The sequence below is a fragment of the Carassius gibelio genome, chromosome B11 (genome assembly GCF_023724105.1).
Source record: "Carassius gibelio isolate Cgi1373 ecotype wild population from Czech Republic chromosome B11, carGib1.2-hapl.c, whole genome shotgun sequence".
In the NCBI taxonomy this organism is placed as follows: domain Eukaryota; kingdom Metazoa; phylum Chordata; class Actinopteri; order Cypriniformes; family Cyprinidae; genus Carassius; species Carassius gibelio.
The window spans coordinates 4314829-4327794 of record NC_068406.1 but is presented as its reverse complement, the minus strand read 5'-3'; the positions used below and the strand labels follow the sequence as shown (position 1 = coordinate 4327794).

Sequence of the window (12966 nt, the reverse complement as noted above, 5' to 3'; positions counted from 1 at the left end):
TAAACCACCACAAAATAATAGGCTTCAGGGCCACTAGAAACTTCCAGGCAAGTGTGTTGGAGCTAAAATCTGCGGGATGTTGACCCTCTGATTGCAGGATTGGACACCCCAGACAGGTACAAGTTATAGATTAATATAGAAGCATTTTCACTCGTGGTCTGTTATATTGACCCTCTGTTGTCACTGTATTCTTCAGACCACGTTATAAAGTAATTGCACTTTATGAAACATGTTATTGATCAAAGAGACAATTTGAGTTACTCTTTATGGAAGTCATTTCAACACTTTATTTGGATTAAATACATTTATATAAACATGAGTACCACTCTAGTATGAATCACAGTAAGAATCCTGTAATATAAAGACACATTAGAACAAACCAAGTATTTCCAGGGGTAGCATTACTGCACATACATGCCTCAAACATGGTGTCGATCAGATGGCCAGGTTAGAGGAGCTCTGGAGATCTGGGATTGCAGGAACCTGACTAGATCCCTGCCGGACCATTTCCCTCCAGGAGCGCTGGAGCTCCTCTGAACCGTTGGGGTGCGGGGACCTTCCTGACGACACCAGAGAGACCTCAGGAGGAGCCGACGGGTTAATAGGACTCCACGTGGACTCCAGACATGACTTTGGGCTCTCAGCTATGGCCTTCACGAAGGACACTTCCCACGACGGGTGAGTGGTGGTCAAATCGACGCAGGACAGGTCCAGCGAGCTGGCCAGGATGGGTTTTTGAAACTGCACTCTCTCGTAGGGTGTAGAGGACTTGCCTTGCACTGGACTGCCCAGAGCTGTGCTCAGACTGCTGCCCGGAGAGAGAGCGTGCTTGTGCAGGGCAACTAAAGGTGATGAAAGACTGGTGGAGTAGTTCAGACATGGTGCAACAGCAGAGATGGGCTCTGGATACTCCAGAACAATGCCTTTGTTTGGTCTCAGGAAGCCATCGGCTGAAACGGCTGATAAAGACAGACTCTGGTCTGTACAAAAGCCTCGGTCAAAGTCAGACAGCGATGGGCCCTCATAGCTCCTGGTCAGCTCTAGAACATGAGCAGAGTTCCGAATTTACCATAGAAAATGATTTTGTTAGAGTTAACATAAAAAAAATCTAAATTAATTGATGTAGATGTGTGTATTAGGACTTCACCAGGTCTGTCACGTCCTGCATCCATCGAGAAAGCTTGGTGTTAATTAGACTCAGCTTGCATTTATAGCTGTGCTTGATTAGCTGATTTACGAGCAGTTCTCCAACTACAGGCTCGCATGGGGGAATCAGATCATTTGATTTAATATTTGATTAATATCTCGTTTGGCAGATAATAAAAGAAGGCGATTTCGTTCTCTTTAGTAAAATTAAAATATTTTCAAAAGCTAAATCCTCAGTCTGAACACGTCCAAATGCACAATCTCTAGACTGAACGATCTTTATGATGCATTAAACGGTGAATAATGAGTGAGAAATTATGTGAAGAAATTGAAACTTCTAACATGAATATGTTTTGGACATGTTTGCATTTTTTTTTTAAATCAGTGATTTATCAATTAATCAATATTTCCCTGATATATTATGGCCGTTAAATATATTTTTTCGCTTGTGTGCAATTTGCTAAATAGGTTAAAATTAATTATTATTACTGTGCACACAGTTGTTTTTAGGGAAGCGCTTCCATGTGTTTACGAGCGCGCACGTACTGCGTCTGTGGCTCAGATGGACGCGCACGCAGCGTGTGTCCGCTGACGTCACTCGCTCGAATGGCTGGGAAAAAGAAGCGCGAGATAGAAACTTGGGCGCGCAGCAATACATGTTCAGCTGTTGGGTCGCGCGGCGCTTTTATATGAAAGCGTTGACTGTATTTGATCGACCATCTCATTAACATCATAGATGTTTTTGCGTTTGTATGCTGCATGCACAGCGTCCTCGTAAAGTCTGTTTTATTGGTGCATTTGAACAAACTTTAGGGAAATGTTGCGGTGGACGCGCGGGTAAGTGCATAAAGATTATTATTATCGTTTGTTTAAAGACGTTTTTTAATAGAATTTCACTTTAGGACAAGAAAACGATAACATCCGAAACATTCAACATAAGGTTTGTGTTTGTAGAGGTGGTTGACATTAAGTTTGTGAGTGATGCACTGAACCCCGCCTAATATAAAAACACAAAGAGCGCTCAAACTCACGGCACCCGTTCAGTTTAAACGCCACACAGACGAATTTAAAGAATTTACAATATTATTAATTCATCCATGTAATTTCTGTGTGCTTCATTTACCAACATTTACACATGTTGATGACATGCATTGAAATAATTAGCGAGAAATGCTAGTAGATCAAGGTGATGCTTTACAATACTTAACATAAACCCCAACTGTGCATCCTCGAGAGCGTCTGAAATGATCTTAGCAACACTGATATGTTAAAGGATGTGGAGTTTTTCATCTAGTTTTGCTGAACATTGTCTGGCAAACACAAGGCCAGATGTCAAACCATTAGCACACTGTTGCCAGAGTTTGCTGATCTGTTTTCAGTCTTGTTTTATCCAACCCTAAACATGAAGTCTGTGTGTGAACAGTGAGGACGAGGACGAGGCCATGTGTCAGGACACAGACTCTGATGTGGCTGACCAGAAGGATTGTGGGAAAGTGAAGGTCAAGTGGACACAAGAGGAGGTATGCTGCTGTAAACAAGCCCATTGTCTTAAATCACTGACGTCGTGTAGTTTGAAATTCTACAGAAATTATGATTTATGTATTAGATAGGACTACATTGTTTTAAGTGCAATGGTTTTGGTTGTGCAGACCCGACAAAGTTGGGAGAATAAATGCAACTTTTTACTGTGCATGAAATCCAGAGGATATTTGTCAAAAATGAAAGATGGTTGTATTTCCAGGATGATAAGCTGCGGAAATTAGTGCTAAACTCTGGACAAAATGATTGGAAATACATCGCTGGCTTTTTATCTGTAAGTGTTTACATCTATAATGCGTTCAGAGAGCTCACGTGAGATATTCCTAGTTTGGTTTCACACAGTTTTGTGTCTCTCTGAGGTGGTCTGCTTTAACAGTGTTAGTTTCGTTCTTGTTGTTCTGTACAGAATCGATCCGAGCATCAGTGTCAGCATCGCTGGTTCAAAGTTTTGGATCCTGATCTCGTCAAAGGACCCTGGACAAAGGAGGAGGATGAAAAGGTACAAAAAGTGTGTTTTCCAAGCTGGGAACAGTATGGCAATGAGTGAAATTCGTGAACATTTTGATGCTATATATTCTACACACATTCTCATTGTGTCACCTACAGATGCATTGCCTATGATTTTTCTACAATGTGGAAATCAAGGACAGATTAGCCAAATCTAATCATAAGAATTGAATTGGCTGTTTAACACTGAAGAACGCTGGGTAGAGCAGAATCCAGAGAAAATAAAAATGGAAAAGCAGTAGATTTCATAGGGGTCTTAAAGTTGGTTTCTAGACATAGAGACTAGTCCGAGAACGCATCGCTGACACGGTGTGCTGTTTCCAGGTGATTGAGCTGGTGAAGAAGTACGGCAACAAGCAGTGGGCGATGGTGGCCAAGCACCTGAAGGGCCGTCTTGGGAAGCAATGCCGAGAGCGCTGGCACAATCACCTCAATCCAGACGTCAAGAAGTCTTCCTGGACTCCAGAGGAAGATCTCATCATCTACAAGGCTCACTGTGTGCTGGGCAACCGCTGGGCCGAGATCGCCAAACTGCTCCCTGGAAGGTGAACACCGTGTGGATTTTAGGAATGATAGATTGGTTACGTAGCACTTAGGGAGGGCTTGTGTAGTTGGGCTGGTTTTGAGTCGGGAGAACGGACATCGGCTGAATCTAATGGTACTTATATATTTTTTTTTTGTCCAGAACGGACAATGCTGTCAAAAACCACTGGAACTCCACTATCAAGCGTAAGGTAGAGACGGGTTTCTACGCCGGCGTGGACGCGACGCTTCATGTGCTGCAGCAGACGGAGAGTGAAGAGCTGGTGTCTGAGGAGGTACTTCTGCAGGCTTTGAGTGCACAGCAGCGCTCGGCAAGATTTGGGGATCAACTCTGGTGATTTGTTTTAAAGGTGGAGTTCTGCTTTGATGGAGCCAGCGAGGGCTTACCGGGCGACGTCCTGAAGAGGGTATAGTGAAAACCCCAATGATTTTAATTGCAAAGTCTTTTGTATAAAGTCAGCTTTAGGCCTGCTTTTGACATTCAAAACGTTTTGTGATTTTCTACTAATTGTATTAAAGTGCTCCAGCTGTGTTTTCTGCATTACAACATCACATCTGTAATCTACTGTAAGAAGCACAGGCACAAGTGCAGTCTAAATCACAAATGAGCCGATTCTGTGTGATGTTTCAGTTTCTTAGATTTATAATGCAATGCAATACAATGGAGAAACGTTAAATGTCCTTAAATGTAAAACCTGTGTCTTAATAAATAATCATGTGTTTGCGTCTTGCATTCTTGTCTGTTTACAGGATCCGGATGCTCATGAGAAAGTCACCAAAACCGCATCTCCCAAGACACCGAAGGCTGCAGCGAGCCCCAAAAGTGAAGGTGGAGACTCTAATGTGTCGACGTGGGTGATGGACAGCTCGGGGTTCCTCTCTCCATCAGCGGCTCCCACACTAAAGGAGGTGATGGAGCTGATGGATGGGGTGAGTTCAGCCCTAAAAACAACAGATACTATCTGTAATAATTAAAAATTTATTATATCTAGCTGCTGACGTATATGAGGTGAGAATAACTTGGCATAGATCAGTCATGTTTCACAGCAAATGCGAAATTGCTTAATTTTCCAGCAAAAGTTTTTAAATTGTGATGCACTGAATAAACAAACTTGGCTGAAACAAAGATTATGGGCTCATGGTGCGTTCACACCAGACGTGAATGAAGCGTTAAGAGCGAGTCATTTACATGTTAAGTCAATGCAAAGATCCTGCGGCAGGATTCTTGCGAATAATGCGGTGTAAACGGTGTGATTCGCGTGAATGACGCGGTGCGAATTGAGTGTTTGGGGCAAGTTGACATGTATCACACATGATTCGTGAGAGTAAAAAAAAAACTTTGGCAAAAATTCTCGCCGTATTAACCAATCAGGAGCTTGCAAATTCACATCTGTTGTGCAGTGAATTTCACGTCTGAATTAAGCGAATAAACTCAAAACATTCAAGCATCCAACTACACCCGAATAGAGCGATTTATTGGTGCAAGTCACGTCTGGTGTGAATGCACAGTCAGAAACACAGAACATTTTAAATGCTCTCCCATTACTTTTATCAGTAAAATAGCTTTGTTACCTAAAAGCTCACGGTCAGCGTTGGGTATTTAATCCACTACAAATTACTTATTACTACTTTAAAATTGTCATTTGATTACTGCTTTTAAAAAGTAATCAGATTACTATATACTCTACTTGTTTACTTTACTTTTAGCTATCGAACCTAAAAAATACACTACAAAGTAAAACACACAGTTCATTAATATCAACTGAAAAATGACATAAGTATTGTTTGTATACACTCGCAATATGAACAAAACTTTTATTTATTTTTACTTATTTTTTTTGGTTTTGTAAAATCAAAAACTAATAGGGTGCGCTTTCTGCATTCTCAGTCTCTGTGAATATCTTCCTGAAACGATACACTAAAATAATCAGTGTGAAACCTTCGTGAGGTCCAGTCACACACACACACACACATACACATATATACACAAAAGTCATTTGGTCGAGCAGGGTGAGTAGTAGACAGGACAAACATTGGACAGCTTCCCCTTTAAGTCTGGATTCAATACACGGTTTCTTTTCAGCGGTTTACTCTTAAGGCCTAAATCACTGTTTATGAGAATACTTGCAAATACAGGGATTCTGATGCATATAAGTGTGTTTATGCAATTATTCAAAACCAATAAAGCTGAAAAACTGAGACGACGCACACATATAGCTCGGTTGTTTGTTTCAACATCTTAAAATCATTGTATTAAAACTTCAGTGCTCAAAAACGTGTGTCCATGCTACAGATGTACTCCCTCGTTCAGGCTGGTTGTTCTCCACCCCGCGGTGGAGCGTAAAGATCGCAGTCATCCAAATGAAAGATGAAAAAGTATTACAGTAAACAGTGTATTTTGCGACACCACAAAATAAACGGTAGAGCATGATGAAAAGACTTTTTATTTTGTCCATCTGATATATATTGTCATATCACACAGCCCTAGCCAGATGATGATAACGCTTTCTTCCACAAGGATCTGGAGGGCTGGTGTACGATGTCGGACTTCGAGCTGCCGGAGGAGAGCCAGAGCCCCGAGCTGCTGCAGTTTCGTCTGGAGGGCAGCACCCTGCAGGAGCTCAGCAAGGGCAGCAAAGGGGAGCTCATCCCCATCTCACCCGGCGGGGCGACGCCTCCGTCCATCCTGAGCCGCCGCAGTCGCCGCCGCATCGCCCTGTCACCTGACCCCAACGACTCCATGACCCCCAAGAGCACACCGGTCAAAATCCTGCCTTTCTCCCCTTCACAGGTACCACAGACGCTTTTCACATCACTGGCATTTTTCTGCCTTATTATTAAGGTCCAGATCCACCAGCTTGCACTGGAGGTCGACTAATATGTTGCATAATATTTGGCATTTTTTGTAAAAAAAACTAAACAATTATCGGCATTGGGTGAGGTTTTGGAAGCAGGACTTTTATTTTAATGGAGTGGTATATGACAAAATCATTTTTACTCCTGTTAAAGACGAGACATCATCATGTTTGTTTTCTTTATTTTATAAAAGCACAACGTTTTATTGGTATTGTGAGTGCACACAAATAAAAGTAGACCTTGCTAACGTTTTTGCCGGTGCACCTTAATTAAAAAAGGATAGGCGCACCTGTGCAACCACTGCAAAAAGTTAGTCTAGAGCCCTGCATATTAATAAGTTGTTGGCTGTTCTGATTTTTGTGGTTTGTTCAGAAAGAATGTATTTATTGTAAATTGGTTGTAAGTTTTAATATTATTTGCTGTTTGTACAGTTTCTTAATATGTGGACCAAGCAGGACACGCTGGACCTGGAGAATCCCTCTCTGACGTCGACTCCTGTTTGCAGCCAGAAGGCCAGCGTCACCACACCCCTGCACCGCGACAAAACCCCGCTCACGCAGAAGGAGAACTCCCTGTACGTCTCAGCCTTCACAGACCGCTTTATTCAGATCATTTCAAATGTCAGATGTCCCTGTTAAACTCTTGATTTGCCCTCCTGTAGCTTTATCACACCAAATCACAAGTCTGACCTGGATACGACTCCTCGAACCCCCACTCCATTTAAAAACGCCTTGGAGAAATACGGCCCCCTGCGGCCCCTGGTGAGTCTTCCTCGTTATTATCACGTTTCAACAAGGTTAAATCTCATACTGCTCACTGATGCTTGACCTCCTGTTTGAGATTCTAGTTTTGATGCTGTGAATTGAAAAAAGGTTTTTGTGTCTCTTGGTTTCTTAAGCCTCCGACTCCAAATTTGGAGGAAGACCTTAAAGAAGTGTTGCGCAGCGAGGCAGGAATTGAGCTGATAGTAGAAGATGAAACTCCTACAGAGAAGAAACGCAAACAAGTGGTGAGACGCACACAGACTTCGGTAGTGGTGAATGGGAGACAACAGAAAAAATATATAAAAATAAATATATATTATTACAATTAATGGTACAATAAACTGATATTTAAGATAGAAATAACTGACTTAAAACCATATTTGTTGTTGAAAGGCCTAAGACTACTGCTCAGTACCATATACAGTAGAAGACAAAATGATTAGTCCCCCTCTGAAATTAAAATTATTCTTCTCACATTTTCCAAGTTATGTTTAACGGAGCAAATTTTAACGCCATATTTCTTGTGAAAGTAAAATATTCATCAATATTATTAGAAAGTCAATATTATTGGCTAACTAATCCAACTTGCCTAATTTACCCTTTAAATTGCACTGTAAACTGAGGATGAATATCTTGCAAAACATCTAGTGAAATAATATGTCAAAGACAAACACACACACACAAAAAGTTAGATTTGAAAAAATAATTGTTAATGATCACAAAGGGGGAGAAGCATATACACATTTATCGAAGCATTTTCAAGTGTCAAGAACAGCTGTGATAAGTATTATCAAGAAATTTGAAGAGACCCACACATTGGAGAACAGAAGTGAAATATAAAAAAAAAAAAACTTTGTAAAGAAAACTATTGAGAGTTGTTTCTGAAGACACTAGTGATTCATTCAGTCATGATGTGTGGCCAAGTATAGTGACCCATACTTGGAGTTTGTGCTTTTCGAATTTGTGTGCTTTGGCCACCGTTCCCAGAGTGAAACATGGCAGTAGGAGTAGGGATGGGTACCAAAACCCGGTATTAAAATGGCCCTGGGGCTAAATTATGAAAAACCGTAGTATCAGTAAGATCTGACTGTATCGGTTCGGCTTTCGGTACTGGAGGGGAAAAAATTAATGTACTATGTATTTTTTGCTTAATAATGTTATCGTGCATATTTTATCTCACCAAACATTTCTAATGTGCGATCATATTAAGACGTTTGTCTGTGAGATCTGCGAGATCTCTCATGCGCGCTGCGGAGGCTGTCTGTCAGTCACACACACACACACAAGAACGAGTGCAACACACACACACACACACACGCATAAGGGGCCGTTCACATATCGCATCTTTTGCGCGCTCAAGTTCATTATTTCAAATGTAGGCGCGTGGTATGCGTGATCATAATGGAAGTGAAACACGGTCGCAACGCGCTCCGCACCGCATCGAGTTAAAAACATCTCAACTTTTCAGAATGCCGCAAGCGCACCGCGGGTCATGTAACTTCCTCACCTTTTCCGTAACAACGTTGAAAGCTCAGCGAAGATGAAGGAACAGCTGATAGCTGTATGTGGATTTTTAAATTAATTTAGTAGCAGAGCTACTGCAAGCAGTTTTTAGTGCTGCAAATCCATTTATCCATTGCTGAAATTTCCGCATCTTCATGGAGAACAGGTCATGGTTGCTTTGCAACGGCAGACGCCTCAGGAGCGCAAGTGCCAAAGGCTTTGGGGAAAAAAAAATCAGAAAGCGTCGCGCCTAGCGTTTTCCACGCATTTTTAGACGCAATATGTGAACGGCCCCTTACAGTACGAAAACTCCTGCTTAATACAAAGAGTGACGATGGCGGAGACGGTAAAACGTTCCAAAGTGTGGTTATACTTCACTAGAGTTGATGCAGACAACGCTGGTTGTCATAAGTGCAATGTAGTTTTTGCATGTAAGAGCGGAAACACAAGCAATCTGTCAAAGCATCTTTCAAAATTGCATTATGTGCAGACAGAGAAATGCAAAGTTTTCGACTGCCTAACACAACACAAAGTAACACAATACAAAGTACCGATAAGAATACCGTTAAAGTACCAGACCGTTAAGCAGTATCGGTAAGAGTAGTAATACCGTTAAAACCTTAACGATACCCATCCCTAAGTAGGAGTATAATACTGGGGAAAGTTTCAGTGTGTTTGGATCTGGGAATCTCGTCAGGGTCAAGGGAATCATAAAAACAGAAGACTACAAGAAGATTTTGAAAGACAGCCTCAGGCAGTCTGCAACCAAACTTGGTTTGGGTTGATTATTTTTTCAAGGATAATGACCCAAAGCATACCTAATTTCTGGAAGAACCACCTTTAGATGAGCAAAGCCCAGACTTGAATCCAGTAGAAGATCTGTGGGGCTCACTGAAGACCAGAGTCCATGCCAGGAGACCAACAGATGTGGAGGAATGGGCTGCCGCTCCTCAGGAAACCTGTCTGAGACTTACGGAGATCTACAACAACTGACTGAACACCGCTGACTGTTCACTTCAGAGGACTAATCATCTTGACCTGTAGACTCTTTTTATTCTTGGTTCTAATTGTGTTTCTATGCGTGTGACAAACATTCCAAGCTTCCTAAATAAACTATTATGTTTAGGAATGCTGTGTTGAAAAAAAATCTTCCGTCTGTTAAACAGCACTTGGGAATTATTAAATGAAATATGTCATAGGGGGCTAATAATTTTGTCTTTAACTGTATATAATTATCAACATTGTGAAACTAGCAACAACATTATATTGGATCACATGCTTTTATTTAAAAAGTGAAATATTGTCTTATATAAATGAAAACCTCTAGCTTTAAAGTTTCTCTCTTAACTAAACACAAGAACTAAAGAAATATTACAAAGGACTTAATGCTTGAATTATTAGAGAAATAAGTGGTTTTTTTTTTGTGCTTGATGAGCCATTTATCATATTCAATTTTGTCTCACTTTTCCTTTTAAATGATTTTTACTTTTTAATTAATTTTTTTGACATGGCATAAAACATCCAAATACATAAAATAAATGTTCCTAGTTTATTTGGCAGGTGTTTTATTGTGTGTGTCTCTTGTAACAGCACCGGCCGCCGATGAAGAAAGTGCGCAAGTCTCTGGCTCTGGATGTCATTGACTGCAGTGAGACTGCTGCTGCACGAAAGCAGCAAATTAAATACACCGTCAAAACAAGTGAGAAGGTACAGAAACCGAGCCGTGTTACTGGGCAAGTGCATCACGGAGCAGATTCACAGCATGTTTTGTGTTTCGACTCTCCAGGCTCAGATGGCACGCTCGCTCTCTCTCGTCTCCTCTTGTGGAGTGAAGAAGGAAGAGAACGTCTTGGATCAAGGGTTTATTCTTGGCCCGAATGAGAGCGGGCTTCCCTCTAAACCTGCGCCTCTCACACTGAAACAGAGTCCTCCGTTACCTGTGAGTGCTGATCCATCAGACAACGACATGTTTACAAAACATTACAAAAACAAAAGTCATAATAGATTATCACAGTATGTTTGGTTTAGTTTTTTTTTCTTCTCAATTCGTAACCAAGTGTTTTATTATGCATTGATGACCGACATCGGTCAGTTGGATGCTCTGCAGTGAATGGGTGCCGTTAGAATGAGTCCAGTGAGCTGATAAAACATCACAATAATCCACAGCAGTCCACCCGTGTACATCTGGAGCAGTGAAAATATGTGTGTTTGTAAGAAAAAATTCATTCTTAAGATGTAAACTTCAAAATGAAACTTCCAAACGAAAACGGCTTTAAACAAATACTTGGCTGGATTTTGATGTGAGAGACAAGGAAGATAGAATTTTTTTTCTTTTTCCATAGGGAGCGTTATTTGGATTATGGACAAGCTAAATTGAAAATGAAAAAAGTTCTTACAAACACACACATTTTCTCTTCTCCAGATGTTAACTGATGGACTGGAGTGCTGTGGATTATTGTGATGTTTTTATCAGCTCTCTTTCTGACGGCACCCATTCACTGCAGAGCATCCATTGATGAGACACTGATGCAGTAACCTATTTCTCCAAATCTGATGAAGAAACAAACTGATCTACATCTTAGATGGCCTGAGAGTGAGCACATTTTCAGCAAATTGCCATTTTGAGTGAATTATTCCTTTTAAACAAGAAGTTTTATTTCTCTAGACAGAAATGGGCATCACCATATGGTTATTTCATTTAAATAATTTCACTGTTAAATTTCCAGCAACAATAATGAAATCCTGATATATATACTGCAGTCATGATTTAAAAAAAAAAAAAAAAGTAAATGAAACTGATTGTCCATTTAAAAAAAAAAAGTTGTCTAATGTTTTTTTGTCTGCTAGATGTCTCCAGCCTGGGAAGCCGTTGTCTGTGGACGGACGAAGGACCAGCTGATCATGACGGAGAAAGCACGGCGGTACCTCCGCTCTTTAAAATCTCCCGCACCAAACCGAGCGCTCATACTCTCCTGATCCCACGTCCAGCCCCAGTGCAGCTCTGGATCGGATTCTACAAAGCATAATGTGTACAATATGTTGATTTAAAAAAAAAATATGTAAATGTCATGTAGAATATGAATCCAATTACTGTTCCAGAATAGACACTTTAATGCTGATATTGCTCTTGTCCTGTTTTCTGTGGCACATTCAGAATACCACCTGACAACCCTGTATGATAAGTGTGATGCTGTTTTTGTATTTATGTATTGTCCAGCTGTTTCTGATGTGGCCGAGCTGAGTTAATGATCAGGTTGCTGTTCAGGAATCCTAGTGGCGTTTTATACTCAGTTCTTCATATCTGTAAGGATATCTGCTAGACTCGGCTCATGTGATGTATATACAGTCAGTGTATTAAAAGAAATAGGTTTGACATTTTTCCTAGCTTTAAGTTGGTCAAAATGTTACACATCTAGACGTTTCGTAAAATAGCATTTAGGACCTTAAGCTAGGGCTTTAATTCAGTGTGCATAAAAACTTATTTTACAAAAAAATAAAGTAAGCTATTGTATGCTACAAAAGAAAAATTAACCAACCGTTGACTGTCTTGATGGTAACATTTAGACCATGTATTTCTGTGTAACTAGCATTTTCAAAAATAATTGTGTAACTATTTCAATTTTGCTGAAATGTAATTACCTTGTCCTTTGGTAAAAGCTGTATGTTTGGCTACTTGTATTTAAAGTTGAGATGGATGTGGTGCAGTTTTATCTGGTTGTGTGCAGAATTGATGGCATATTGCACTAAATCAAATGTCTATAACTGAGCTTGTAACTCTTTACAGTAGTTTCAGCATGTAAATAGAGGTCAGGTTTTTGTTGTTTCATGTGGGGTTGTGTTGAATGAGTTTTTCCCAAGGAACATAAATGAACTTCCCAAAAGGTCAGATGTGCTCTTTTTCTGTTCCCTGAAGGGATGCATGATGTCCCAGAATAGACTTAATGCACTGCTTCACTTTGTATATTTTAACTTTATTTTTTTAAAGTTAATTGGTGTTCACCTCCTGTGGTTCATTTTTCGAGAAAGGCTCCCGTTTCACTGAAATCCCCAGTAAATTGAGTCTGAATGGGAGAGATGGCAGTGACTGCTGAACTGTGAGGTCGAAGCG

General features: G+C 40.6%; 2 protein-coding genes across 2 annotated transcripts; one reads left to right on the top strand and one right to left on the bottom strand.

The window, feature by feature from the left end:
• Window positions 1-263: 263 nt before the first annotated feature.
• LOC127968613 (uncharacterized) lies at window positions 264-1305 on the bottom strand. The gene is made up of 2 exons (XM_052569919.1): window positions 1148-1305; window positions 264-1040 (listed from the first exon to the last, which is right to left on the bottom strand). The coding sequence occupies exons 1-2, from the start codon at window positions 1170-1172 to the stop codon at window positions 436-438; spliced, it is 630 nt and encodes a 209-aa protein (XP_052425879.1). The 5' UTR covers window positions 1173-1305; the 3' UTR covers window positions 264-435.
• A 431-nt stretch (window positions 1306-1736) lies between these two features.
• LOC127967719 (myb-related protein B) lies at window positions 1737-12594 on the top strand. Its single transcript, XM_052568358.1, has 15 exons — window positions 1737-1983; window positions 2570-2666; window positions 2888-2959; window positions 3092-3184; window positions 3517-3737; window positions 3878-4010; window positions 4086-4142; window positions 4486-4665; window positions 6254-6526; window positions 7023-7165; window positions 7253-7352; window positions 7490-7600; window positions 10449-10565; window positions 10645-10797; window positions 11706-12594. The coding sequence occupies exons 1-15, from the start codon at window positions 1964-1966 to the stop codon at window positions 11832-11834; spliced, it is 1899 nt and encodes a 632-aa protein (XP_052424318.1). The 5' UTR covers window positions 1737-1963; the 3' UTR covers window positions 11835-12594.
• Window positions 12595-12966: the final 372 nt, after the last annotated feature.

Excerpts from the sequence above, each read along its gene's own strand:
- LOC127968613 (XM_052569919.1), bottom strand. The coding sequence starts at position 1,172 with ATGGATGCAGGACGTGACAGACCTG. Across the intron at positions 1,041-1,147 it reads TGCAGGACGTGACAGACCTG|AGCTGACCAGGAGCTATGAG; the intron begins GTGAAGTCCTAA and ends CTCATGTTCTAG.
- LOC127967719 (XM_052568358.1), top strand. The coding sequence starts at position 1,964 with ATGTTGCGGTGGACGCGCGG. Across the intron at positions 2,960-3,091 it reads ACATCGCTGGCTTTTTATCT|AATCGATCCGAGCATCAGTG; the intron begins GTAAGTGTTTAC and ends TGTTCTGTACAG. Across the intron at positions 10,798-11,705 it reads AACAGAGTCCTCCGTTACCT|ATGTCTCCAGCCTGGGAAGC; the intron begins GTGAGTGCTGAT and ends TTTGTCTGCTAG.